General features: G+C 43.8%; 1 protein-coding gene across 1 annotated transcript in view; it reads right to left on the reverse strand.

Moving 5' to 3' along the window:
- Positions 1–290: 290 nt before the first annotated feature.
- Positions 291–27,063, reverse strand: part of LOC129168158 (tumor necrosis factor ligand superfamily member 10-like) — a 31,741-nt gene continuing 4,968 nt past the window's right edge. The window contains exons 2-7 of the mRNA XM_054753102.1: positions 18,665–18,808; positions 5,259–5,295; positions 5,064–5,171; positions 4,645–4,793; positions 4,452–4,562; positions 291–4,386 (exon numbers count right to left, since the gene is read on the reverse strand). Of these exons, the coding sequence (XP_054609077.1) occupies positions 4,201–4,386; positions 4,452–4,562; positions 4,645–4,793; positions 5,064–5,171; positions 5,259–5,295; positions 18,665–18,808 (735 nt within the window). The 3' untranslated portion in view covers positions 291–4,200. The remainder of the gene's footprint in view (positions 4,387–4,451; positions 4,563–4,644; positions 4,794–5,063; positions 5,172–5,258; positions 5,296–18,664; positions 18,809–27,063) is intronic.

Below are 27,063 nucleotides of genomic sequence, written 5' to 3' on the forward strand. Positions count from 1 at the left end.
ATGTGGGTCGAAGGCCGCCCTGTGTCTTGATGGACAGCCAATTGGACCCTTCGGCTCAGCGCAGGTGTGATTTTTTTGGGTCTACCACTGGACTTTTTTGTTCCATAATGCTCAGGATCTTTCCAAAAATGTAGAATGACTGATTTACTGCACCCAACCTCAGCAGCAATGGCACGCTGCGAGACGCCTTGCTTATGCAGCTCGACAATCCGACCACGTTCAAAAAGACAAAGCTTCTTAGGTGCAAAGGATGAAAGCATTGTCCATCGTGTTTGGTTTCCATGTGCGTCAGCGTGGAACGTAGTGGCAATAAGATGTATGTATGAAATAATGTGATACTTCACAAAGTGACACACTGGAGACAGTTGGACAAAATGTACTTTATTGATGCGTTCACAGTGCTGGAACTGTCACAGGTTGTGTGACAAAGATGGCCGCCACACCCGCCTCAGCTGTCTGTTTCTCTGAGAAAAATTAGTTGTTGTTTTGGCAAAAGGCACTTATAAGAGGAGGTTGTAGTTTCTTTAGTGTGTGTCGGGTGTACACTCATGGCCATGCGCATGTAGTGAACAGCAGGCCCTCGCCTATTCACAGTTTTGCATTCAATCCCCCCATATTTGCAGATTTTTTTTCTCTGTTTTAAATTGTAAATAATTTGCAGGATGACGCTCTGACAATATGTTTTTTAAGTATGATACTGTACACTGTATACCTGTAATTGTTTGTCAGTGTTAATAACTGTGATAAGCATATTATAGGATTTAGCTATTTAAAAATAGGCATTTTTAGGGCTTTGTATGGGTGTGTCCATTGTGTCCAGTGCATTTAGGATATACACGCATATGCATGTGCACTTGACGTGACAGTGGAGACAATGTTTTTCCTCTTAAAGGAAAACAGGATGTTGTAAATAGACTTTAGTTTGACCTTGATTTTTGACAGAAGGGAGCCCCTCAAGCAAACACGTTCTACACACACTAACTACCATGGGTCGGCTAGACAGCATGGCTAAACGAGAGCGTTTATGTCTTTACGCTGGATGATGATGATGTGCCACTGCAGTTATGAGCGCGTGCATGTACGTACGCACGCCCTGGCCGAGGCTCGCTGGGGTCGAGGGCGTGCTGGTCGGAGCGTGGTTTTCATCTGCGAATATCCTCCTCCTCCTTCCCAAATGTGCTTTCCTATAATTTGCTGGACAAACTGTTTGGCTCCGGCTCACTCGGGTCCAAATGTGCAGCAGATGGTTCCGCTTGGAGCTGCTGTCGGCAAAGTGTTTGCATGTGTTTACCTCTTGCACATTTTGACCTGCAGCTCAGACGTGACAGCACTTTTTTGGCAATCCTTCTGCTCCAAAAGCCCTTCATATGTAGGATTTATAAGAGCACTCTGAGTGGACCGACATTAAGGCCAAACAATCTTAAAGTCTTGAATTTTTACAACATAATGTAATGGTTGGTTGCTTGACCAGCGCTCCAATCGTCTGCAAAATGTTGTTAAAATCAAACAAGTCAGTCCAACAGTCTGGCGATCCAAGTTTGAATCTGCGAACATGTCTGTGTGGAGTTTGCATGTTATGTCCGTAGTTTTATTCTGTGTAGTCCGGCTTCCTCTCACATCCCCATAAATTGCATGTTAGGTTAATTGGAGACTTTGTCCACGGGTGTGAATGAGAGTGTCTTAACACCCACTTATATTTTCTAGCTTTTAACTCGCCGTGAGTTGTGTCCTCCGTGTCTTTTATTGCTTTCTTTTTAGTTTTGATTGGTTTTATTTTTCTTAGGTTTGATTTTGATCTATTTTATGTATTGTTGTTCTAAATGTTTTTGGTGTTATTTGATTTATTAGCTTTTATTGTATTCATTTGTACTTTTACTTTTTATTATTTATTGTTTTACTAGTTTGTGCAGGATTTTGGAAACTGTGATTATGAAAAAATGGGCTGTACGATGGCCGAGCGGTGAGCATGATGGCCACACAGTCAGGAGATGTAGAATACCTGAGTTTGAATCTCCGTCGGACCTCTCTGTGTGGAGTTTGCATGTTCTCCCTGTGTGTGCGTGGCTTTTCTCCGGGTACTCTGGCTTCCTCCCACATTCATGCATGTTAGGTTAAATGGCGACTCTACAATGTCCATAGGTATGAATGTGAGTGGTTGTTTGTGTCCAGGGCACATAAACCAGTGTGTACCCTGAAGTTAACTGGGCTCCAGCATACCCCCGCAACACTAGTGAGGGGAAGCGGCATAGAAGGTGGATGGATGGATTGTTTAATATTGTTATCACTGGCACACATGCTTCTGCTGTTGATGTGAATCATTATTTATTGTTAAATGTAATGCTGTTGCTGTATTGTTCCTGCATTTTGTAAAAGTAGTTGTGGCTAAAATTGAAAAGGAATTTAGTGTCCCGATCCACGTCACTAGTGTCATATTGTCATAGTCCATAGTTGATGAATGTGTTACGTCAGATGGCATCTTTCTTTGTGTGGTGTGTCTTTCGTCTTCCTTGGCATCAGGATGCCACCTTCAATAGTTGTCCAGTTCCTTGAGGTCTTTGACAACAAGGACTTTGGCTTCTTTTGGTTCTCCATTTAAATTGAATTGATGTAGATTTTACAGTTGATGGCAGGGCGATGTTGCCCACACATTGCATTGTGTCAGATGCACATTTACGTATACTGTATAGACATTTCAGCAAAGCTATTTTGCATTTTTTGGGGGTCAACTTAATGATGTTGACATGCGTGGTGTCGTTATTCCTTCCATACATTGAAATGCATGTATCAATGTTGTTGACAGCCACATCCTTTGATTGCCACATTTTGGCCACCTGTTACTCTGCTGAAGCAACATCATCTTGTTCTCCTCTGTTCTCAGCTGCTCTGGGATAACACACACGTGTCATGTGGAGCCCAGTCACAAACACGTTGTTCATGCATGTGCCCTGTTCCAAATCATCCACTCAGCACGTCATTTGCAATGTTATCCCGTCCTTCTTTAAAGCATCCATTTTTTTCTGCCAGACCAACATTTTGTAGTGCTGCAGTCTCATCTGACAACTCTTTGACATGACTTTGATTGCCTTCTTATGTCATCGTTTTGTGCCTTGATAGTTCCCCTTCCTCATGTTGTTCAACATCGTCATTACTTCTCGGTTAGTACCTGGCGCTCTTCCACATGCTCCTCCTCTGCATGCGGCGTCACAGCCCTTTTTCTGCCCATTCCGAGCATTGGTAGTCAATAGCTTTGATGTTCAGTCTTTAGCAGAGGTTAGCTTGTCTTGTCAGTGATTATTGGCAATTCATACAAATCGATGGATAGTTTCAGTATAAACACACATGTGAACACACCATTAATTTGACATCCTGGCTTTAAAAGCCTCACATTGTTTATTTTAAAGACCTTTTTTGCTTTAATAGAAATTCTCCAAACTTCGGCTGTTAAACTGGAACTTTGTAGTGTTGTGTATAAAAAGTAAACGTTAACTCAGTTTGAGGCTAACTCTTAAAATGTGCAAATGTTCCCACGTAGAAGCCTTGAATGCTTTACATGCGAGTGGCAGCTTCGCAGGTTCCACAGGAAAGACCAGATTGTTTGTTTACATGTGAAAGTGAAGAAGCAAAAAGAGAAAGGAGGCTAAACTGCTCACTAGTTTCGGCCTCTTTCTTTTCCTGTCTTTTTATCCTTCGCTTGTCTGGCTCAGTCTGCTCTCCCACCCATCACCCTCCTTCTCGCTGCCCTCACTTCAAAGTCCACAACTCGTGTTGGCGCAGTTCTTAGTGAGGTGGCCCTTGTCCATCCCAAGTAAAAAATAGACTTTTAAAATCACCAGCCTTCATCCTCAGTCACATGTTTCTATGTACACAATCCCCATGGCACACTCATTTGCTCCACGTTACTTCAACGTCGCCTTTTTATTGTCCGTACATTCTTCGGTCTGGAGTCCAAATGTGAGGATTCCCTTGCAAAACAACTAGCAGATTCATAATTACTGAATGTAGCATAGCAGCACAGTCCTCTTGTCTGCCCCCTTGTGATTTGCGTTGGCTCAAAGGAGGAACATCGGAATCGCCCTTTTCCTTGTCCTCTCGCTCAGCCCCACAGCATCCTTCCAAACAGACCTGGGAACTCAACCTCCAGGCTTCAGTGAGTGGATTGTTCCAAAGACTGCGCCCATCAGCACCCAGCAGTCTTTATCCTCAGAGATCTAGTCGGAAGGCGCCAAAGTAGCTGGACGAATCGTCGGCGTTCAGCATCGTCGGTGACGACACAGAGACGAAGAGTTCGTCACCGGCCCTCAGCTCAAATAGTCCCCCTTGGTAGACGGAGTGGAGGGCGTACTCAGCGTCGGGGGCCCAACACTTGGTGCCCACCCCCTTCAGAAGCTGGCAGAAGAAAGCATATGGCGTCAAGAAACACCCAACCGGTTTTGCGACGAGTGCTTGTGTACCTGAATAGGGCTCGGGTAGGACGTCTTCTTGTAGACGCATTGCACCAGCTGGTGGCTGACGCTGCGCTGGTCCCCGTCCCCGGCGGCGGGTGACGGGTAACGGAAGTAAACCTGAAAAACAAGGGCGGCCCACTTGTCACTCCTGTGCTTTTAGAGACAGAAAGCGCTAGCATCAAAGGGCAGGACAGCTTACCTGTGAGTACAGGTAGTAGCGCCCGTCCTGGGGCACTCGCAGCCTGCCGTTGGTTAACGTCATGTTGTGCAGGTGAGCGCCCAAACTCTGATTGGCCCAGGAGCGCACCACGTGGCGGCAGGACTGGTGGAGGCCTGGCTGAGAGTAGCCTGTTTGAGGATGAGAGGAGTAGGTCCAGTTTAACACCATAGCTTTCATTGGTCTTTCGACACTCGTCAGCCTAGAGGAGGGGTGGAGCTTAGAGAAATCATCGCAAGTTAGTGGAGGAAAAACTAGAGCAGCACTGATTAGAGCGGGTCTCAAGTGTGAAAGGAGCAAATATTTACAAAAGGAAGCAATGTGCTGCTCATCAATTCACAACTTCCTTCCAGTGCCACCACCGGACGCCCGCCACCCCCAAATTGTCCCCAGCCACTCACCTTGTGAACTGGTGTCTCTGAGGGTCAAGTGAGCCGACGGCCTTTGGACCAGTGAGCTCATGAACTTCGACCCCGAGTTGTTGAAGGTGCGAGGCATGGTTCTGGCCACTGAGGTTGTAATATGGGAGGGTCAGAAATAGTGAGGGCGTCCACGTGTGTGTGCATGTGTGTGTGCATGTGTGTGTGCATGCTCACCCATGAAAGTTTGCTTGGAGATGATGTTCTCAGTCACCTGAAAAAAAGAAGTGCAAACTTTTAGTATACTGTAAATCCCAGACATTTTCCCTGACTTTGTGGATTGTTTTCAGTTTCGTTTGTTCTGATTATTTCTACCGACGGCTGCAATGAATCACTTGTGAGATTATTAACTTAAATGTAGTTGTAGGTGTGTGACATGGTTTTTGACTTTTGGATTATTTTGAGTCTTTCTATTTACTTCCATTAGGAAATGTGCGGGTTATCAACAGTCATTCTATGACTCGGTTGTGTTGATCTGCAGTGATCGGCTATGCAATTGTACCGTGCCATGGCCCACCCCTTCCTGTCATGCCAAAGGAGGGGACAGGGTATCAGATCGCTCACATGAGCCCAACGTTCTGGACTTCATGTGTGAAGTGGCCTGAGTGCCCTGATTGAGCTGAAAGTGAACCCACGCCTCTCTTTGTGATGCACCTGTGTACACGCGAGCACAAGGAAACAGAACGTACGGCCTGTGACCTAATTTATTGGCCCCATTATGAATCCATCCGTCATTGTGAGCCTTCAGTCAACAAGCTCTGTGAAGTCCACCGGCTGTCTTAATTCCTGTTTTTGGCGCTGTCGTCTGTTTCTGCTCACCCGCCACGCTCCATCATCAACAACCAAGCCCCACTGGAGCTCACCTTCTTTCCCTGTCTGTTTTATTTTTTATGACACTCCGGGTTGTGTTTTTACTCCCCACTGCCGTCTTATCTCAGAGCGCTGCAAACGCACACTGTAAACGAGGCTTTGCCACGTCACACCAGACGTTCCCGCCGTATGTGTTTTCCCTCCTAATCCCGTGTTGCTAGTTCGGTGCCACTGAGCTCCCTTGGTATTGATCTCCCTGATTAAGCTGCTGAAAGGCCATAAAATAGAGAACATGATGGATCAGAAGTAAGCTAATAGTCCTGCAGCTTTGACTGAGGTGTTGTTGTTGGCAGCCAGCCTGCTTCTCCTGCACCTCAACCTGCAAATTGGATCTGACGGTTCTGGGTTGTGGCATGTGCGTATCGGATGTACTCCGTGGGGAGCCGCCGTTCAATGTAACCCAGGTTGTTGCCATGCGAGCCCCCACACTCTGGGTGGCTAAAGTGGCTTCCCGGGGGGCGCATCTAACACGGCCATGACGACCATTTTAGAGCCACTGAACTTTTGTTTTTTTCCCCAAGATGCCTGCGGCACTCTGAGTAGTGATTTGGAGGGGTCAAATCACCTGCTGACAAGGGAAGGCATTTTTTGCTGTTAAATAAACACGTAAGCCCAAATTTGAAGCCGCCTAACAGTCCAGCCCATAATTAAAATGGCACCATCCGTCTACATCATGCGTCACCCGCTTCAAACCAGGAAGTAGCCTGAATTAGCAAAGGAATTTCAGTTATGTGACACTTTTTGATGATGTTTCAGCGGTAATGTACATCCCTGGAACCTTTAATCAGCACTAGCAACATGAGAAAAATCTATCATCTTCACCTGTTTGCGCCACTTTTGAGAGAAAGGCCGCTTTGCTTTGCAAACCAAAATTAAAACTGTCAACTATTCAGTCAGTCAGCTGAAGATGTGAGAGCTGTAAGTTTGTTCATGTTGTTTTCCTTCAGCAAACAATCTAACCCAGCGTGATGTTGCTGTTAACGTTTGTGTCCCCCCCTGCCCCACTCCTTCATGTTACATTGTTGTATGTCGTATATGGCATCTATTACTTTGGACAAGTGCAGAAAAAGCGTATTAAAGTGTACGATAGCCTTTCTTGAAGCTATACTCTGTTGGACACAGATGTGGACAAATAAGGCTAAATAGTAAAGATGTCCTGATTCACATTTTTTGGCTTACAATCCGATCCGATTTTTTATATAGTCTTGCTCATCCGATCCAATATCAAACCTTTTTTTTTAAAAGGATTAATAAGATTTTGTTACAAACATGAATTTGTGGAATTGAATATGGTTTTGAAAACAGCTCTTCAGAGCATTAAAAATAATGCAAGCAAAGTATTGCTGAATTTACTTTTATATTACACAGCATGACCAACAATATTGTTTGGCTTTTGTAACAAACCCCTGCGTCAGGCCGCTAATCCAATAAACGATCCAATAAACATCCATCTGATAAAAGATAAAATTGGAAAAAAATGGGCGTGCAAAATGCTTTTAGGGTAGAAGTAATCATTTGACGTGGTTATAGATCAATTTGTGGTGTGATTTAGAATACAGCATATGACTTTTTTTTAGGGCCTTACAAAATCCGTTTTATATTTTCTCAAGTTCAGTGTTTTCCATTTTAATTTATTTTGAATTTCAGGTTTTTTTTACCTTTTCTCTGCTAAACTAAGCTAACCCCGCTAGCTTCCATTCACACTCCGTTACAGAGGAGTTCCCAAGGTTTTCGCCACCGTTTTGACATGTTTAGTAGTGTTTGTGATGAGAAATACTTCCCCACACGAACTTTCCCTCTTCCCACAATGACATAATTTCATTCACACGTCTCTCTGAGATTCCACGTTTAACAGTAGATTCAGTTTTTATTGGCCAATTCCACGTTTCCGTCCATGATTCCGTTAATGTGGAAATCATAGGGCCCTACTCTCTTCAACGCAACAGTAATTTATTGACAGCCCGTAGTATAAACAACCAGCGGCACTTCTCGTGTGAGCTCACCGCACCATGACACAGCAGTCCGGGCACAGTGAGGGGGAACTACCGCTGTAGCTACGGAGCCGAATATCCAATCTCCAACGTGAAACTAACTTCACCACGGTACACCGCGGACATGTCCGCACGAGGATGTTGCGTTTTCTTCTTCTTGCGGGTGGCGGGAGTCGAGTGGCAACCGGCTTTGAGGTGCAGTACCGCACCTACCATGTTGGAATGTGGCCCCAATTTACGAACGGTATACGGCAAACGGATCTCATGGCGGAAGCCGATATTATCCGATCTTCAAAATACGGATCGGCAGCCGATCCCAATCCTGAAGATCAGATCGGGACATCAACAGGGCTTACTAAAAGCACTTTTAAAAGTCAAAATTCCAGCATTAAGGCTACATTTTTGGACATCACATTTCTAATACAATATTGTGGGTCCCATGAGTCTTATCTAAAATATGTGAAAAACGTGATACTGTATATGGGACCTTTAATTGATAGTTTAGTCTTTGGCATACTCCTGCAGTTGCCCTCTGCTGGCCAACAAAGAGAGCCCTGTCCTCACCTTGTTGCCTCCTCCATATCTTTCTACAGTCTCGCTAGGCCAAGCGTGTCCGTCTCAACCTTGCGTTCCACAGGTCCTGAGAGCAGAAAATTGCAACCCCGCACCCTTGAAGAAAGGGAAGAAAATTGGCAGCAGATTTGCCTCGGCTACACGCAGCCAGACTTGAGGGAAAGACAGAATGATGTTCCATCCTCTTGTAGGCTATCGGGCCGCTGTGTGAGTCCAGACCGGCAGGTTTTCTGTCTTTAAAACCCTTGACAGACCACACTGGTTATTATTGGATGGCGGGCAGGTCGGTTTTCTATTGCGGCTTGCATGCTTTGTCTGCCATGATCTAGCCCAAAAAGCATGAACTAGCATAACAATGTTCACTGCTCATAAACTTGTCAAATGAAGCAACAGATTTCAAGCTATCAGAGACATGTCTGCATTTAATGACAGCTGTCGTCCTCTGATGCCAAATATGCTCACTATCTGGGATGAACTCCAGGTTCTCGTATGGTCGGGATCTGAGTTTCTGTTTTATCTTCATGTCTGGATCCTGTCTTTCCTGGCGTTGCATAAGTATAGTTTTCCTCATCTATAATGGTAATGATAATGATAATGGTTTCATTTATTTTGAACATGCATACAAGTTCCACATGTCCAAAAGGATGTAGGAAGAAAGCTTATTTAACCGTACCCCCTCTCTGTTTCACATCAATTACAATACATTTGTACACTTCCTGTATCCTAAATGTACTCTTTGCCAAGATGATAAGGCCGTATAACAATGTGGTACAGTAGGAGTCAAGGTTTATTACTGTATACTTTATATAAATAGCTATATAATACCTCAGATAAATACTGTACTGTACTGTATATAATAATATAATATATAATAATAACTGATGAAATGGTTAATAGTTGACAGGAACTTGCAGTAGTTGGATGATGAGTGAGTACAGAGAAAGAAATGAAAAGTTAGTAGTGAGTGTAGTAGTATTTAGACATGGCATTGTATGTACACAGTGGTTCAGGAGTCTTCCTTGTATTTTGTAAACATCAACTGCTTGTATTGTTTCTGAAAATCGCCTATTTCAGTGCATTGTTTGGGTTCCATAACTTGATTGCACATGCTAAAGGTTTTTAGCGCTGTTCTCGCATGTAGTGTTTTAAGTTGAATTTTTCCCTCAGGTCATATTTCTCCTCTCTTGTTGAAAAGAGTTGTATTACGTTTTTGGGTAGCAGGTAATTTTTTCTTTATGTATAATTTTAGCGGTTGGAAGTTTGCCAGATCAGCAAATTTGAACAATTGGTTTGTATGTTCTCTATAAGCGGTATTATGGATTATCCGAGCTGACCTTTTTTTTATCACAGTAATGTAAATAAAGGTATCCTCAGTGCAGTTATAGATACCATAGATTTGACTCTTATTTCATTGGGAATTGTGAAGGGATTTTTGTCTTTATGAGGTCAAGTACTTCCAAAATTGTCTCTTTTGAGCTGAGAGATGAAACCACAGAAAAGAGAGGAGGGCTTGCTTTGACCTTCGGAGCTCGTTAGCTGCCTCTCTGCTTGCAGGTATTTTTACGATGCATTCAGGGAGTCGTTCAGAGCAATGATGTATTCCCACCTCATCAAGGAGGTACATACCGTATCTCCAGGATTCCATGTCATCCTGATTCAATCCTTTTTTTTTTTTTTTTTTAGATGAAAGATGAATGTCTTTTGAAGGGTTGACCTCAGGTATGTTCTTCACAAGGCTGGACACCAACCAGCATTGTCCAGATGAGAGAGGGTTTTGATGCTTTTGCTGAGAACACTTTGTATCCTCTGTCCTGACAGCCAGGACGGACACATCCAAGTACCGCCGCCCACAACAGGACAAAGACAAAAGACTGCAAAACAGATGTGGAACGTGTCCTGTCAAAAACATCATCAAGTTTGCGAGTCTCCTCCTGCCTGCACAAAAAAGATCCCTGTTGTAATATGTGCATCTTGTTCCTTCAATGAGGGGTGCACATGGGGGTAAAAAAGCCCCAATTGTGGCGCATGTAAGCTACCTCTTACGTCGTTATTTTGACCTACAAAGAGCATAAAACTGATATTTTGTTCACTACTTCCTGGGTCCTACATCACCCGTAGGTGAAGCCACAAATGTTTTTTACAGTCATGTACCTGTACCTTCGTCCCTTGCTACACTGAAGTGTAGCAACGCTCCCTTGCGTTATCGCGGGTTTATTGTCTTTGCCTATTATTGTCCAAAATATTGAAAGATATGTCATATGTAGTGTTCTGGTCACTGCTAGGTGTCAGTAATGTTACATTGATGAGACATTACCTGCATTAAGTTAGTCATGGATACAGAGTCCGACATGACATAGTGAAAAAAGTTCTCCTCCCATTCCGTGTGGCAGTGGTACGATTTTGGTTTCTTACTTTGTCCTTCTTCCCCTGAGTTTCAAACCTATTCTTAAGTTTTTAATAAATAAACTGGAGGCTAACTAGTTTGTTCGGTAGATTTCTATTCTTATAGCGGCGGTCGTCTTGTGTCGCTAAAGAGATCCCACAGCCTGCGCCTAAGTGTTGTGAAATGTGATGTAAACAAAGCTAGCAGTATTGTTTTACTGGGGGTACGTCTATGTATGGCAGATTAATGTTAGACGGGCTGTCCTGCATATCAATCAAGTGACAAACGCCATAGTGAGGATGGATGTCAACCTTTTTTGTTTTAATGCCATGCGATCGACCCACATTACATTACAAGAAGGAACTTTCCCAGAGATAACGGAGAATTATTATGTCTTATTATTGCTTATCATGTCTGCTATACTAGGTAATATGAGCATAAAGGTGACTATAGGGGTGTTATTTAATGTTTACAGGACTCTAATAATGTTAAAAAAAACTTTTTTAGACAGTCATAAACAGGTTCTCTATGATCTAGCTACGAAAATATTCTATTTGTTAATATTGAATCCTACTTTGCGGAAACTGGAACCAGTTAACTGCGATAAATGAGGGACGACTGTATAATCTTTGTCGTTCGTGGAGGTAACAGTGCTCAGTTTTGCTGATTTTGGGCTCATATTTTATTTGCTAGTTCTATAAAACATTCATTACTCTGTGAGGAATGCGTGAAACTTCCTCTGTGGAGCACGCCACGTTTGTTTATTTCATAAATCAGCCTTTTAACTTTGCTTTCAGTGTGACCCCCATGATCCTACACACTGCTCCACCACCCCTCCCTCCTTAGTGTCTGGCCAGCCGACACCAGCGTTGAGCGTTTGTCTCATCTTTGCCTCCATCTCCGACCCGGCAACTCCACAAACTGTGCAGCTGCAATAACAATAACAAATAAACCTTAGTGGGCGCCCCCCAAAAAGACGACGGTCTAGCGCGCTCAGATACGACACTGGATCCACTTGGATGTCATGTCTTTGTCGTGCACGTGTTTTAAGTTTCAGGCTCATCTCCGAGATTTAGTGTGGCCAGCTTCCTCCCGGGGAGATCGTAAATACAAGCTGTGAAAACGAGGCGCAGTGACGGACGCCTGCTGATTCACTGTTTATTTGATTTATTGTGGATCCCTTGAACATTTCACTGCAAGCGTCCACCTCCCTTTTACTCTTCTTTGAGCTGATCCCAGACAGGTGCACTGGTGTACAGTACGTACACAAGGATACATACAAATAGTAGCTGGTTGTCACAGATTGTGGATTGAGAGGAAAATTATGGAAACAGGAGAAGAATGAGTCTTGCTGGGAAAAAGCACCAAGGAGGAGGTGGAAGAGTGAAAGAGTGACAAGCAGGCACATGAAGGAACGTTTCTCCTGCAGATTAGTAGGAGCTGCAACCCAATACTTTAATATGCTGCTTGCCCTCGACAGGCCCGGGCTGGCTGTGTGTGTGTGTGTGTGTGCGTGGGGGAGTGTGTGCGTGTGTGTGTGTGTGGTCAGGTCGATGATTAATAAGTGACTTGGACTGTGTTTCATAGAGAAGCAAGAATGTACACAAAAGCATTTTTTTTTTTTTTTTTTACTGGTGAGACAACTCTGGTTTCGTTTTTAATCCGCGGAGGAAATTATTATTTAATGTCAACGCAAGCGAAAGTCCTTCAGCCTTCTCGGAGAACTTGCCACTGATAACTGCACAATTCCTGGCGCTTTGAAGACTTCTGGGAATGTTTCTACGTTGAGATGCCATTTTTTTATACTCAAAACTCCAGCAATAATAGAGACAATCAATTTCATCAGTCAGAGGTCCCACAGTAGTGTAATAGAAGTGTGTGATCCAAAAATTTTGCCATAATGCTGGAATTTAGACAGTTTAAACCAGGAGTTCACCCATACAACTTTTTCTCTTCCGGTATTGACAACACCGGTATTGCAGCCTCGAGTCTCGGCCGGTCAATCAGATATCAAGGTCCATAAAGGCATGATTGGACTTGATGAACTAGGATGAACTCAGGCATCTCTCGGGTCCAACATCAGTGACGTCTGACCACAGAAACTCTCCAAAATGTTGTAGAAAAAGATCGGCTAAATGTTTACCTTTATTTTTGGCAAATTTGCCAGATTTTACCAAAAAATTTAGAAAAAAACAACTTGCAGTGGCGTATTTTCTCTCGTCATGAACATAAGGTAAGGTTTCATGCATGTACACTTACCAAAAACTACACAAGTGTCCCCCTTTTCCACTGTGCCTGGTTCGGAGCTGGTTTGGAGTTGGTTCTAAGAGCTTTGGTTTTCCATTTTCATGGCTCCATTTAGATGTCAAAATGAAGCTGTCTTTTTTGGTTCAACTCCAAAAGCTTGATGAGCCGAGTGGGTGGGGTTACCTCAAAAATAGTCTGCGAGTTGCCTCCATCTTTATTACACTGCATTGCAAACTTTAACAATGGAAAAGGCTCCGAAAACATGGACACCAGAGGAAACCCACTGTCTCTTGTCCATTTGGACATCTGAAGAAGTAAACATTTTGCTATTTTTACCTGTAAATAGTGTGCAGTGTCAAGGGCTGCAGTGAGTTGTGTGTTTTGATTAAAAAATGGTCACCACTTGAAATTTCCTGTTATTTCCTGATCGGAGGCGTAACCCCTGTGACGTGATGACACGTCTCCCCGGGACAATGGAAAATGGCAACACGGTTCCACCCCGGCCTCGAACTTAATCCAGCACCAACACCAAAGTTCGCTACAGTGGAAAAGGGCTAAGAGGGGTCCTCCGGTTTGTCCCCCGTTTGCACCTGATGTGTCGGATCGCATTTCCATCAGCGAGTGGACAATGTTTTTTTAAACCCCCTGACACTTTCTGACTGTGGCGGGGAAAAGTGAGCCAAGTGGAACTTTTCAACTTGACACGTCATAAAGCGTTGCACTTGTCACAGAGTGGATTCATTCAGCTTTTCTTCCCACAGTCCTGTGATGAGTGGGATGATGGAAAAGGGCTGGAAACCTGTGAAGTGGTGGCGTTCTTGCCTCAGTCTGGATTGTATTTCACTTTTGTTTCACTTTCTACTTGACCTCCTCAGTAGCTCCGCCCAGCCCCCCGCTCAGTCACATGATATGAAAATATGACATCATTGTTGTTATTATGAGCTTGTCCTCTGGGGTTGTCCTGCGCTGTTGAAGGGAAATTCCCCAAGTAGCGTTGGAATGAGGCATTTAATTGATAGAAGGTGACTTTTGTGAGGCCAGACAGGCTGCTAAAAGGCTCCTTGTGTTTGTGTATAGGCCGTGCGTACATGAGCGTGTCGGGGACTTTTGCAGCTCGACTGTAGCTCCGAATAAGATAACAGTCTCTCTTTTTGTACAACGAGACCAAACTGCCATTTTATCGCCTTTAAACGCCGCTGCGTTTACGTCAACCCTCCCTCCATCTCTTTGTTACGATCGGGATCAGATTAGCAGTGAGTCGCCGCCTGGGGGGGGGGGGGATTCGGAGCCATTGTCACGGCGACCTGGAGGTCAATCAAGTAGAAGCTTCTTAAATGGAAGCAGTTGATGACGGAGGGCGGCCATATGTCTACTCAAGAGTGTTAATGAGGCGTGGCGTTAACAGCTTCCGGGGCCACTCCAGGCGTTTATTGGCGCCACGGAACACTGAGCTGTTAGATCATGTTGGAACCTGAATGATATAAGACTGGCCGGTGTTAAACGTTGAATTAGCATTATAAATAGCAGTTTGGTTAATTCGAAATTGTCCACAGGTGTGAATGTGAGAGTGAACGTGTGTCTCTACGAGCATGTTTCCTCTGATTGACTGATGACCAGTCCAGAGTGTGCCACGCCTATAAGCGCCAGCTCATACGCAACCCCGATGAGGACAAGTGCCATAGAAAATGAATGAATGGATGATTGGGCTTAACTTGAACAGTATGTTTTTCTTGTCACCATTTTCAACCAGCAAAGTCTCCATTGAACGTAAATGAACCCAAGATGCTAAATGTACTGTCACAAGTCGCATTACATGAGTGGGAGGGGCTTATCTTGCCTCTTTTACTAGGTTTATGCTCGCTTAAATCAGGGATCCCCAAACACTGGGCTGCGGCCCGCTACCAGTCCGTGGGCGGGGCCTAACCTGCCATGGAAAACTTTCAGGAGCAACGATACAAAAACATGTTTTAAAAAATAGTTTTATAAATAACTACATAAAATTGTATTTAAATGCATATCAATTTTGGAAATAAAAGCTGCTATTTTAGAAAAATAATGGAAAAATAATATACTGTTAAAATGCCCATAGTTTTTACAGGTTTACGTCGTCTTGTTTAATTGTTTCATGGAGTGTTTATTCCAAGTGGTCATTGAACGCACCACAGTTGTGTGCTCTGAGACAAAGTGAAAGTTGCTCCGATGCTGCACAAATAGACTTACAGTATGTTAGGGCCGCAACTAACGATTATTTTAATAATCGATTCATCGGTCAATTATTTTTCCGATTCATCGATGAATCAGATTTTTAAAAATGGACGAATGGACTTTTTCCCTCCCCAAAATCATAGCAAAGAGGGCGAGGAACACCGAAATTGAAGAAGAGAAGTATAAAAAATCAACTGACAAACATGACAAACACTCTACTGCAAATCAACAAGTCACTGGCACAGACTGCTACACGTGCATCACCAATAAATAAATAAGAAATAACAAATAAATAAACTTTAGGGGCAGGCTTTGTGTCTGGCATCGGCTCGTCTGCTCTGGGGGGAGCGGCGGTGCCTTGTTTGATGGTCAAATTGTGAAGCACGCAGCAAGATGATATGGCCTTCGCTGGACAGGCACCGCCACAGCTATTTGTAATTCCACTGTTCTACCACGATGTTTTGTGTGTACGCATCGTAAGAGTTGTGCATAAATGTACGCATTTTCCTACGCACAAATACAGGTGGATAAATCCCATACTTTGCGTGGGAATGTTCTTACTCTACATCCACATCGTCGCAGGTGTTTGCTTCGCAAGATATCAGAAAGAGGCAAAAATGTTGATTGCTCTTTTCCAAAATCAAAGCTGATGTGACTATCCTGTTTTGCCTGAAACGCATAGATTATGGGTCCGCTTTCATGGATGACTAAAGACATTTCCTCCGTAAATCAGTGCCTGAGTGATCCTAGGAGCTATGTTGTCTGGGGCTATATGCCCCTGCTAGGGTCTCCCAAGTCCTAGGTGACGGGCCAGACCAAGAGTGATTCAGAAGACCCTGTGAATAAAAACAAGAGGAGGCACCGCACCACCTCGTGGGATCCCGGGATCTGTATTCATTTTGTGCTTTTAATTTGTTGCTGTTGGAAGCTACGTTTCTGAGACTTTTGTTCAGTGCAGTCAGACAAGATGTAACGCACAGCGCTTTTCATGTGAAGACCGGAAGCGTCCTTTCACGTAAAGCTTTCACAGCGTCAGTCGTCATCTTAATAAGACGCTCTGTTTCTGTTGTGTTTTATGCACAGCACACAAATAAACAGCATCGCAGTAAGTTATTATCCTTGCACACCCATCTGCCTGCTATTGATTATTTTTTCATGGAACAAAACTGCAGATGATCTCATTGAGCAAGCGCCACAAGCATTGTTCCCACAAAGAGTTTGTAGGTCAATCCGGCAAAGTGTGTTACGGACTCACACAAAGCCGAAGTAACACAGAGCGGCTCTCATAAATTCTTTTTTTTTTTTTTTATGATTCTTCAAATGGCCTCCTCTTGAGCAAACGCAGAGGGGCCGCCATGTGTGCTCTCAGACTGATTCATTTTCATCTGTTGAAAGTCACACCAGTTGCATCCTGGATGTGATTTTCACCCGTTCATGATGTGAAAGTGCCGGGGTGCTGATTGAAAACAGATTAAGTCCTTCCAGGGATTGTCTTTTTACATAAATATTGAATCTAGATTGCTGGAAGTGCGCGTCCCGCTGAGGGAGTTCTTGTTATCCAGTTTGGTTTGGATGACGCTCAGAAGATTTAGTATCGCTGATGCATTTCATTTGCTAGCAAAAACCTCCAATCCGCACATCATTTGTGCTCTACCGACACATCTTTTATTGTCCTTTTCAGAGTGATTTAAATGGATTTTTGTCGTTCCGGAGTTTCTTTTCCCATCTCTCATCTGCTCTCACTTTACACTTCCTTTTCACTCACATCATTAATAGTCTCTGGTCTCGTCTTCTTGCATACTCTTTCTCTTTCTTCCTCAACTTTGACCCACACGTATATACACACATTCAATGAAGATGTTGCAAATATAAACCAGTCGGCAGGAAACCGCTGGTTGGGCTGAACCTCTGTCTTAAAAACGGAATTTGGAAAAAAATGAAACAGATTTCAGAGGTCCCTAAATACTGTATTTGATGTAGGGTTGCCAACCGTCCCTTGAAAAACAGAATCATCCCATATTTAGGAACAAACGTACATTCCCTTGTTAAGCTTAAAAGGGATGCACTTTGTTCTTTATGACCGTGATCGTTTTTAAAATGTCAATGGAATTAATTAAAGGATGTTCAAGTCAAGTAGTATAAAAATCTTCTAAATCACATGAATATAAAAGGCAAAACAAAAAAAATCACAAAAAAGACAATCGGTAGTTCGGCCCTGGGAGTTGGCAACCCTAATTGGAAGTTTTTTTCTTTAAAATTGAGCCTTGATGCTCGTGTTTAGACAGTTTAAAAGTGCTTTTAGTGAACCCAACTGGGAACACGCTGTGTATGTGTGTAGCTTTAATGCCAATAAACCAACGTAACAGATACCATATGTCACATACAACAATGTAATAAAGGAATGGGACAGGAGGACACAAAAGTTAGCAACACTAGCATAGCTATGTGAGCTACAGTGCTAACACTGCACTCACATTTTAACAGCAACACCATGCTAGGTTACCATATTCACTGAAGGGAAAGAAAATGATCAAACTTACCGCTAAAAACACATCTAAAAAGTCACTTTTGCCGAATAGACATATATATTTAGCAACCCAAAGTGGCCACAGTCATCAAAACAGTGATGAGTTCGGTTATCTTGTGTCTGTGCCATTGTGCTCACTCATCGCATTTAAAAATAGCAGCAGACAGGATTTCGTTATACACTTGCGGCGGTGACCTCACATTGGTCTCACACGATATAAGCATGCGTCTCTTTATCCTATCTTCCCGAACTTTATTTCACCCACTAGGACGATGATAAACAGATAAAACACACACACACACGCACACACTAGCTCCTAGATGTAAACAAGAAAGAAGGTCAGTGGTGTTTATGTGAGTCACTGCTGGCCGCCTGACAGAGGAGCAACAATTCCCACCCGTCAGCTCCCACCCGTCAGCACCGAAGACAGCCCTCGAACAAAAACATGTCAGCTTTAACCGCACAACCGCTCACAATTGAGCGGTCACTCCGATTTCACGGCCCAACGAGAGTCTAAAATCACCGCCATTGGACACGGTTTGCTCTGGTGTCCGCACTCAGGAATTCCAATGGCTCTCGAAGCGAGCCAAGAAATCCGCCGCACGTGTCCCGCCACACACCGTGTGCGTGCGATCGGTCGCACCCAAACCTCCGTGTGTGTGCTGCGACCCCTGCAGATGTTCCCTCAGAGGATCGTATTCCTTCACACCTACTCAGCCTCCATCTGCTCTATGAGTGCAGGTCTGGTGGCACGGACAATATATTAGCGCTATTGTTTTGACGTTACCTTGGAGATGTAGGCTTTGATGCCCTCGGCCAGCTTGATGCAGGGTTCTCCCAGGAGCTGGGCCAGCTGGTCAGGGATGTCCTGGTCCAGAGCGTTGAGTAGACTCAGGCACTTGAGCTCCTCTGTTACTCCTTGACTGCGCACCTTTCGGAGATAAACGCATGGGAATGTTAGCCTTAGTAGGAACATTTGACGAGCTTAGCATCCACTTTTGATAGAGGAGGTGCTCAGATGGTTGCTTTTGAAGTTGAGTGTTTTCATGAAGGAATGATCAAGCCATCAAAGTGTATACATGCAGGACCAATCTGGTTTGGGATTGCATCATCAACATGTGTTAAGCCGACTTTTAAAAAGCGGAACAATCTAATTAAGGTGTTTACTTGTGTTTTTTTTTTTTTTAAAGTGGTTTCAACCGAATGTTTTTTTTATTGCATGGACTCATAGTGACTGTGACCTGAAACGTGAACTGTCATATAACTACACATACTGAGAGGAAGGGAAAACAAATGTTCCTCCCTTTTTGTGCGCCTTGACTCCCACGTGGAGGGAGAAATGTCAGGTTGGCTTTCTTTGGGAAGGGAGGGCGACGTGAGCCCTTCAGGGAGGTCGCGAGCGTCACGGTCTGCGGGCGCCGCTAATGACTGCAACAAGCTGCCGTGAAGAGAGATAACAGTGTAGCCTTTCTTCCTCTTAATACTGTATCTTTCTGCTCCACTTCTGTCTTTTAATGAAACTCTTTCCTTTTGTTCTTCCAGAATGGCACTCCCCTCCCAGCCTGATGCACGATGGCATCTCGCGGCCCTGCGTGTCGAACTGAGTAAAGTGGCGGTGGTGGGGGTGAGTTTATGGGAAATGTTGAGATTCTTTGAAGGAACGAGGCCTCGCCGCATCAGTCCTCACAAAAGAGTGACTCACCCCTGGGTGTCTGCATCAGGAACTCTAATGAGATTCACATGTACCGCCACATTGTGCTGACAAGTTAGGGAGGCTCCCAATAGCCGATACATCATCTGGGGATACAATTGGACACATGTGGGCTAGTTCTGTATCCGTAACGCGGCTATTTTAGAAACGTATGTTTTCACACTGAGAACAACTTCAGTCCAAAGATTTTTGACAGGAGCACTGTAAATGCTCCTATTAACAGCTGTGGCTGTAGGCAACCTCCTAATGTAGTTTTTTTTTTTAATTAACTCCACAAAATAGCACTCGCTGTATTTAAAGCAACATGAGTTGTTAACATCCAGCAGCTTTAGCTACCTCTGCACGCATCCGTGCTGTTAATGCTGGCTGAGCAGTTTCATACAGTCATGAAAAAATGATGACACCACCCTTGTTTCTTCAGTTTATTGATCCATTTTAATGCCTGGTACAACTAAAGGTACATTTGTTAGGACAAATATAACGATGATAACAAATACAGCTCATAAGAGTTGAATTTAAGAGCTGATATCTAGCAACTTCCATGGTTTTCTTGATAATAACCAAAACCACTTAAGTTCTTACATGAATAGCTATAGCATTGTACTGCCATAAAAATGTACTCTTATGAGCTATTTTTGTTGTCATTGTTATATTTGTCCGAATAAAGGTATCTTTAGTTGTATCAGGCATTGAAATGAGCAAGAAACTGAAGAAACAAGCGTCCAATCATTTCTTCCATGACCGTAGATGCACGCGTGCAAAGTGTTGATGTGATCTTAATGATAGCTGACACAATTCATAATGAAGACATGTCATTTAATGAATGCCTTAACCTTGCACAAAAAAGTAACCAGAACGACTCGAAATAAGACTTAAAACAATTTAGTGGGGAATCACGTCCAGCACGGTACAGTTGGTCTTGTGTGAGTGCGGCAATTCAACTCAACTTGTGTCGACAGTTTTGTTGTTTTGAGCTCAAACTGCTATTTCCACATACAGCTGCCTCATGCTAAGGAAGTTAGCATTCCCTTCTGTTTCGCTCCTTTGGTGTGCTGCCCCCTACTGGTTTGGAGTGTAAAATAGGAAACAAATGACATGAGAGAGTTTGATTTTTAACACAAAACAGGTGCACTGACTTTTTACGATTGCTGGAATCATTTAGCTGAGCACCATCCCGACTGAGAGTGCTGACAAAGCAAAGGGGGGGGTGTGCGCCTTGGCAAAACACGCTCCCTACTTTTTTTGGGGGGGGCGGGGGGGATGTTTTTATACGCTGTCTTTGTGTCTGAGAACACACGGCCAGGCTGTGTTTGTTGTGCATGCGTCCATTAGGCTCTGACAAGGCCAGCAGGGAGGGTTTGATCTATTGTGGGAAAGAAGCGTCTCAGGCGTGTTAGCGAGCCGATAAAGGCAGCCAACATCTTCGCACTCAGCAAAAGAAAAGCCAGATTAGACGGCGAGGCCAGAGGCTAAAATAAGAGGCTATACATTTATACGCTACAGCTTCATTTGTTCAAGCTGGTCCTTTAACCCAAGGCTATTTAACCGGAGGGCCCTGGGCCAAACTCAGCCCATGAATGGCAAGACGTCAACACCCATAACATTCTTGACCCGGGGGGTCTCTAGTGAAATTCATGACATCTTCCCTCACTCTGCACTTTGCATATGTGACGTTTTTTAAAGCGTCTCACTGCTCCCCTGCCTGCGCGCGTAGCCATGCGTCTATTATCTATACCGCTTGTCTTACATCAAAACTAATGGCTCACTCATTTCAAAGCTTCTGCTTTGCCTTCACAGCGCGGTGATGTGTGGCTAGGGTCTGGCGCCAAACCTCCTTCCAAGTTTTGGTTTCCCAGTAGGATAATTTCCTTCATTTACTTTTCCGATCAAACTCCCGGAGCCAAGTTCTGTCTCCTATCGAGCCTTCCTGTGCATCACAAAGACTCAGTTAAATAGTCATCATGTCGAGATGGTCTTGGCGGCCCGTATGGTCGCAGCATGACCACAACTGGAGCGCCTCCAGTGGATTTGAACATGAAACTTCCTGATAGTCCTCCTCGACTCTTTGCTGACAGCCAAAATCCTGCGACTGAATCACTGGCCCCCTTAGGGTTTTTTCCAGCAATGATTCAGCAAAGACAATCTTCAAACATTTCCTTCATTATATACTGGAGTTTTCCAAGAAACTCCTAAACTCTCAATGCTCTTGTCCCCAGCGAAGCATTTTCTCCAAAGCGTGACGTTTCCTTCTCTGGATCTGAAGCAATGAGGGGGTCACTCGGGTGCACAGGTGCACACATGCTGAAGACATTTAGCAGCACACCCATGCTGAGCATTATTGTTACGTTGTTGTATGTGACTTATGGCATCTATTACATTGGACAATTGCAGAGTTAAAAAGTGAATAAAGTGCACAATAGCGTTTCTTGGAGACACACAAGACGTGAACAAACACAGCTACTTAGCATTAAAGCTCCAGACACACAAAACGGCGTGTTTCCAGTAGGGCTGCACTTTTTAACTGTCTCAATTCCAGCATCAAAGGCACTTATTTAAAATGGGTGAAAAGTACTATGATACTGTACAGGACATTTAAGTCAAAAAGATGAGGAGTACCAAGAGGAAAGGTCCAGCCTGACTGAGTTACTCTGATGCCCATTCCGACTCTCTCAGGAAGTCAGGAACAATACCTCACTGTTCCCACCCCGTGCGCGTGCATGTGCGTGGCCGGTCGGACCGTTTTTGGCTGGCCTTCGCTGGTCACCAAAAACCTGAAAAGAATATCTCTGAGGCTTGCTTGGAAACCCCGCTGCAAACTGTGCGTGTGTGTGTGTGTGTGTGTGTGTTGGAGGTTTTTTTGGCAGTCCACAGCGCTCATTTGAAAAGATTAGCAACAGTTGAGAGCGGCCACGTAACTAAAATCCAGCAGGCCAGTGAAGGATGGACAAAGCAAGAAGTCCAAATATAGACAAGCACTTAAATGTAACATGCAAGTTTATATTTGTTTCATTGGCACTGACACACACACACACACACACACACACAGCACAGCTGGGCGCTCAGAGTATAAATTAGCCAAACACGGGCAAGCGCAACTGGAAAGCAAACATGGGAGGACATCCAACATGGATGCGTCATGCACATGCAACGCTATCTATCATCTACTTCTACTCAACGTCCTCTGATGGTCATGTGCCGCGACTCTGACATGTTGACATTTAACGCCACATTTCAGGCACTAAGTCAACCTTTTTTCGCAGGAAAAAAATAGACTGTCTGGAGAAAAAGCACAGCTACAGAGATGCTGTAAACTTAACTTTAAAACTATTCTAGCCAATTGGAAATTTGTTTTAAACTATTGGTGTGAACTTGAGGAGAGCACACAAAAAAGATTTTCATGATGCGAGGAAGCGACGGAGGTGAAGCTCTCGGCGATGTTATTTTTGGGTGATTTGTTGGAACCTGCTGGCCGCAATTTTGACAGCAGGGTATAAATTTAAAAAGAAAAGTGCGTAAAATTACAAAAGCAGATCACTTTCGCACTTTTAAGGTCACTTGTTAAAATAAATGTGTATTACATTTACAGGCTTAAACGTCCCATATTCAATTATTTTTTTCTTTTTACCAATTTTAAATAAGCAAATGAGCTGTGAGAGTGTGTCTCCAGTATGCGCTATTATGCATTTTATCCACTTTTTACACATAAGAGGTAACTATACAACCTCTGCAACCTCAACCTCAACCATAGCTATGTGAGCTGCAGTGTTGACAATACAGTCACGTTTTATTTTTTACACTTGGTGCTCGTTCAGCCTGTTCACTGAAGAGAAACAACATGATAACATGAATACAGCTCCCACATCTGTAGCTGACTGATGCTCACTTGATTTGAAGATGTGTTGCAAAGCCTGCCCGGAAATTCAAAAGCGCCTCTTCTGTCAAAATTGGAGTAAACCAGTTTTCAGTAATTCATGTGGTGTCACGCGTGCGTCTTGTTTACAATAAGAAGCCACGCTGGCAGCTTTCGCTCTTCAGGTTTATCTTCTCCGTAGCGAGGAATGCTGTGAGCAGGCGGCCAAACCGGTCTTAAGATGTCTTTTGTGTGCACCTGCATGTGTGTTTGTCCACATACACACGCACACACAATGAGGCAAAAGACCACTCCCGGCCCTTCGCGTGCTCACCTTTGACCTCTCATTGTCAGCAGTGCAGCTCTGGATTTTATCATGTTTTGATAAAGACGCAGGGTGGAGCGTTCTCTTTATTTTTTGCTGTTTGCTCCACTTCCTTGTTGCTCCAAAGCTAAACATGCTGATGTGAAGTCTGTGAAGCACCAATAAAGATAAAACCAGCATTAATATCTGACTAGAAAGTAACAAAGGTTACCAAACAGAGGTTTCTCGGAAGCAGGCTGAGAATGAGGAAGAAGATGGAGAGAATGAAGAGCGAGGCGAGGGTCAGGACTTTGCAGTTTGTTTTTCTGCACGAGAGTGCACATGAGCAAAGTTGACGTGTAATGCTAAAATTGCCATGCTGCTAATGTACTAATGTACTATTCCCTTTGCTAAAATAAACTAATTTCATGGCAATAGTAAGACATCACAGCATATCAACTCCCTGATTGACTTTCCCACCATCGGTTGAGTAGCGACATTTTAAAGTGCATGCAGAGGTAGAAGAAGCTGCTGGATGCTTGTCACTCATGATACTTCACATGCAGCTTCTATTCTATTCTTCTATCTCTTACATGAGGAGGTTGCCTACAGCCACAGTCAATATTAATGCCAACATTTAACTAGGGGCCCCAGCATGTCAGACCACGCACCCGGTGACTATAGGAGACTGCGGTATATTGAATAGAACAACATGAGCACAAACTCAAAGGAGTCCTGCTTTAGAAATAAATGCTTATGGCGCTTCTTCTGCGAGAATTAGCACCTTTGTTTAGCTTCCTAAAAACAGCTCATTAGCAACTTTCGGAACAAAGATGTCCATTTGATAACCTAATGAAGGCAAGTCAGCCACGGAGGCCCACACAGGAGGCGGACAAGCAACAAAAGAGTGAAGGCGGTCAGCACGTCTCTGTGGGGTCCATTCGCAGAGGACCCCGCATGGGTGGGCGCACGCTATGACTCAAAGTGTGGGGCGGCTACGGGTGTTATTGTAGTGCCTCTGTGGTGGGACCCACACCAATGAGAGAGGAAGTGGTTGAAAAATGTGTCGAAATAGATAAACCTGACTTCGAGTTGTCTCATTGTTTGACCCTCAAGTGCCCCATTGTTGACAACACAGCCTAAATATGATTCCAGCTGAAGGGGCTGCAACCTGACTTGGCCCATTTAAAGTAAATGGCACTGAGCAACGGCACACAGTGACTCTTATTGATGTCTCACATTCAGCTAGCAAAGTTGGCACAAGTTCATTGGGACCATCAGTGCTGTAAATCTCAGTAACAGCATTTAACACGCAACCACCATCTGCAAACACACACACACACACACACACACACACACACACACACACACACACAGAGCTGTAACCACATTCTAATAGACATTCCAACAGGGGAATACAAATAATCCAGATTTCATGAGATCGACAGCTCAGGGGATGACAGTGTCAGCGTACCAGCTGTTCGAGAAGATGTGACCACATAAAAATATTACACAATATTCTTTTTCATATTTCCCAGCCTTTATAAAATGAATGGCAAAATGCTAATACTTAATACAATATTATACAATATAATTCGCCGTCGGTCAAAATTAAGAGTGTAATTGTAAACACACACACGTTGCATGTCATATCCTAGTGCACTCTACTTTAATCTTGTCCTGTCCTTGAGGAGACCTTCTCCTGGGCCTGCTGTTGGAGGGATTGTGACTCCTGCAGTGTGAGACCACCATGGAAGCCCCTCTTGCTTAAATTAGAGGTCCCCTATTGTGCAAAAGTTTATGAGCACCAAATGTGAGAAAAAGATATGATCTCCCTCACTCGTTTGCTCCACTTTGGAGAGAAAAGGTGCTAAAACACTCCCGGACAGGCTTCGCTACACATTTTAAAGTTAATCTGTACCACCTACAGTGGTGTGGAAAAGTGTTGGACCCCTTCCTGATTTCTTCTTTTTTTTGCATGTTTGTCACACTTAAATGTTTCAGATTGTCAAACTAATTTAAATATTAGTCAATGACAACACAACTGAACACAAAATGCTGTTTCGAAAAGAAACTTTTTTCTTATTAAGAGAGAAAAAAATCCAAACCAACATGGCTCTGTGTGAAAAAGTGATTGCCCCCTAAACCTAATAACTGGTTGGGCCACCTTTAGCAGCAACAACTGCAATCAAGCGTTTGCAATAACTTGCAATGAGTCTCTTACAGCGCTGTGGAGGAATTTTGGCCCACTCATCTTTGCAGAATTGTTGTAATTCAGCCACATTGGAGGGTTTTCCAGCATGAAGCGCCTTTTTAAGGTCATACCACAGCATCTCAATAGGATTCAGGTCAGGACTTTGACTAGGCCACTCCAAAGTCTTCATTTTGTTTTTCTTCAGCCATTCAGAGGTGGACTTGCTGGTGTGTTTTGGATCATTGTCCTGCTGCACAACCCAAGTTGGTTTCAGCTTGAGGTCACAAACAGATGGCCGGACATTCTCCTTCAGGATTTCTTGGCAGACAGCAGAATTCATGGTTCCATTTATCACAGCAAGTCTTCCAGGTCCTGAAGCAGCAAAACAGCCCCAGACCATCACACTACCACCACCATATTTTACTGTTGGTATGATGTTCTTTTTCTGAAATGCGGCCTTACTTTTACTCCAGATATAATGGGACACACACCTTTCAAACCGTTCAACTTTTGTCTTGTCAGACCACAGAGCATTTTCCCAAAGGTCTTGGGGATCATCAAGATGTTTTCTGGCAAAATTGAAACGAGCCTTAATGTTCTTTTTGTTCAGCAGTGGTTTTCGTCTTGGAACTCTGCCATGCAGGCTGTTTTTGCCCAGTGTCTTTCTTATGGTGGCGTCATGAACACTGACCTTAACTGAGGGAAGTGAGGCCTGCAGTTCTTTGGATGTTGTTGTGGGGTCTTTTGTGACATCTTGGATGAGTCGTCACTGCGCTCTTGGGCTAATTTTGGTTGGCCGGCCACCCCTGAGAAGGTTCACCACTGTTCCATGTTTTTGCCATTTCTGGATAATGGCTTTCACTGTGGTTCCCCGGAGTCGCAAAGCTTTAGAAATGAGTTTATAACCTTTTCCACACTGATAGATCTCAATTAATCTCAGTTATGTTTTAACAAGGGGGGCAATCACTTTTCACACAGGGCCATGTAGGTTTGGATTTTTTTTCTTTCTCCCTTAATAATGAAAAGTTTCATTTAAAAACTGCATTTGTGTTCAGTTGTGTTGTCATTGACTAATATTGAAATGTGTTTGATGATCTGAAACATTTAAGTGTGACAAACATGCAAAA

Source organism: Dunckerocampus dactyliophorus, chromosome 15 (genome assembly GCF_027744805.1).
Source record: "Dunckerocampus dactyliophorus isolate RoL2022-P2 chromosome 15, RoL_Ddac_1.1, whole genome shotgun sequence".
Taxonomy (NCBI): Eukaryota; Metazoa; Chordata; class Actinopteri; order Syngnathiformes; family Syngnathidae; genus Dunckerocampus; species Dunckerocampus dactyliophorus.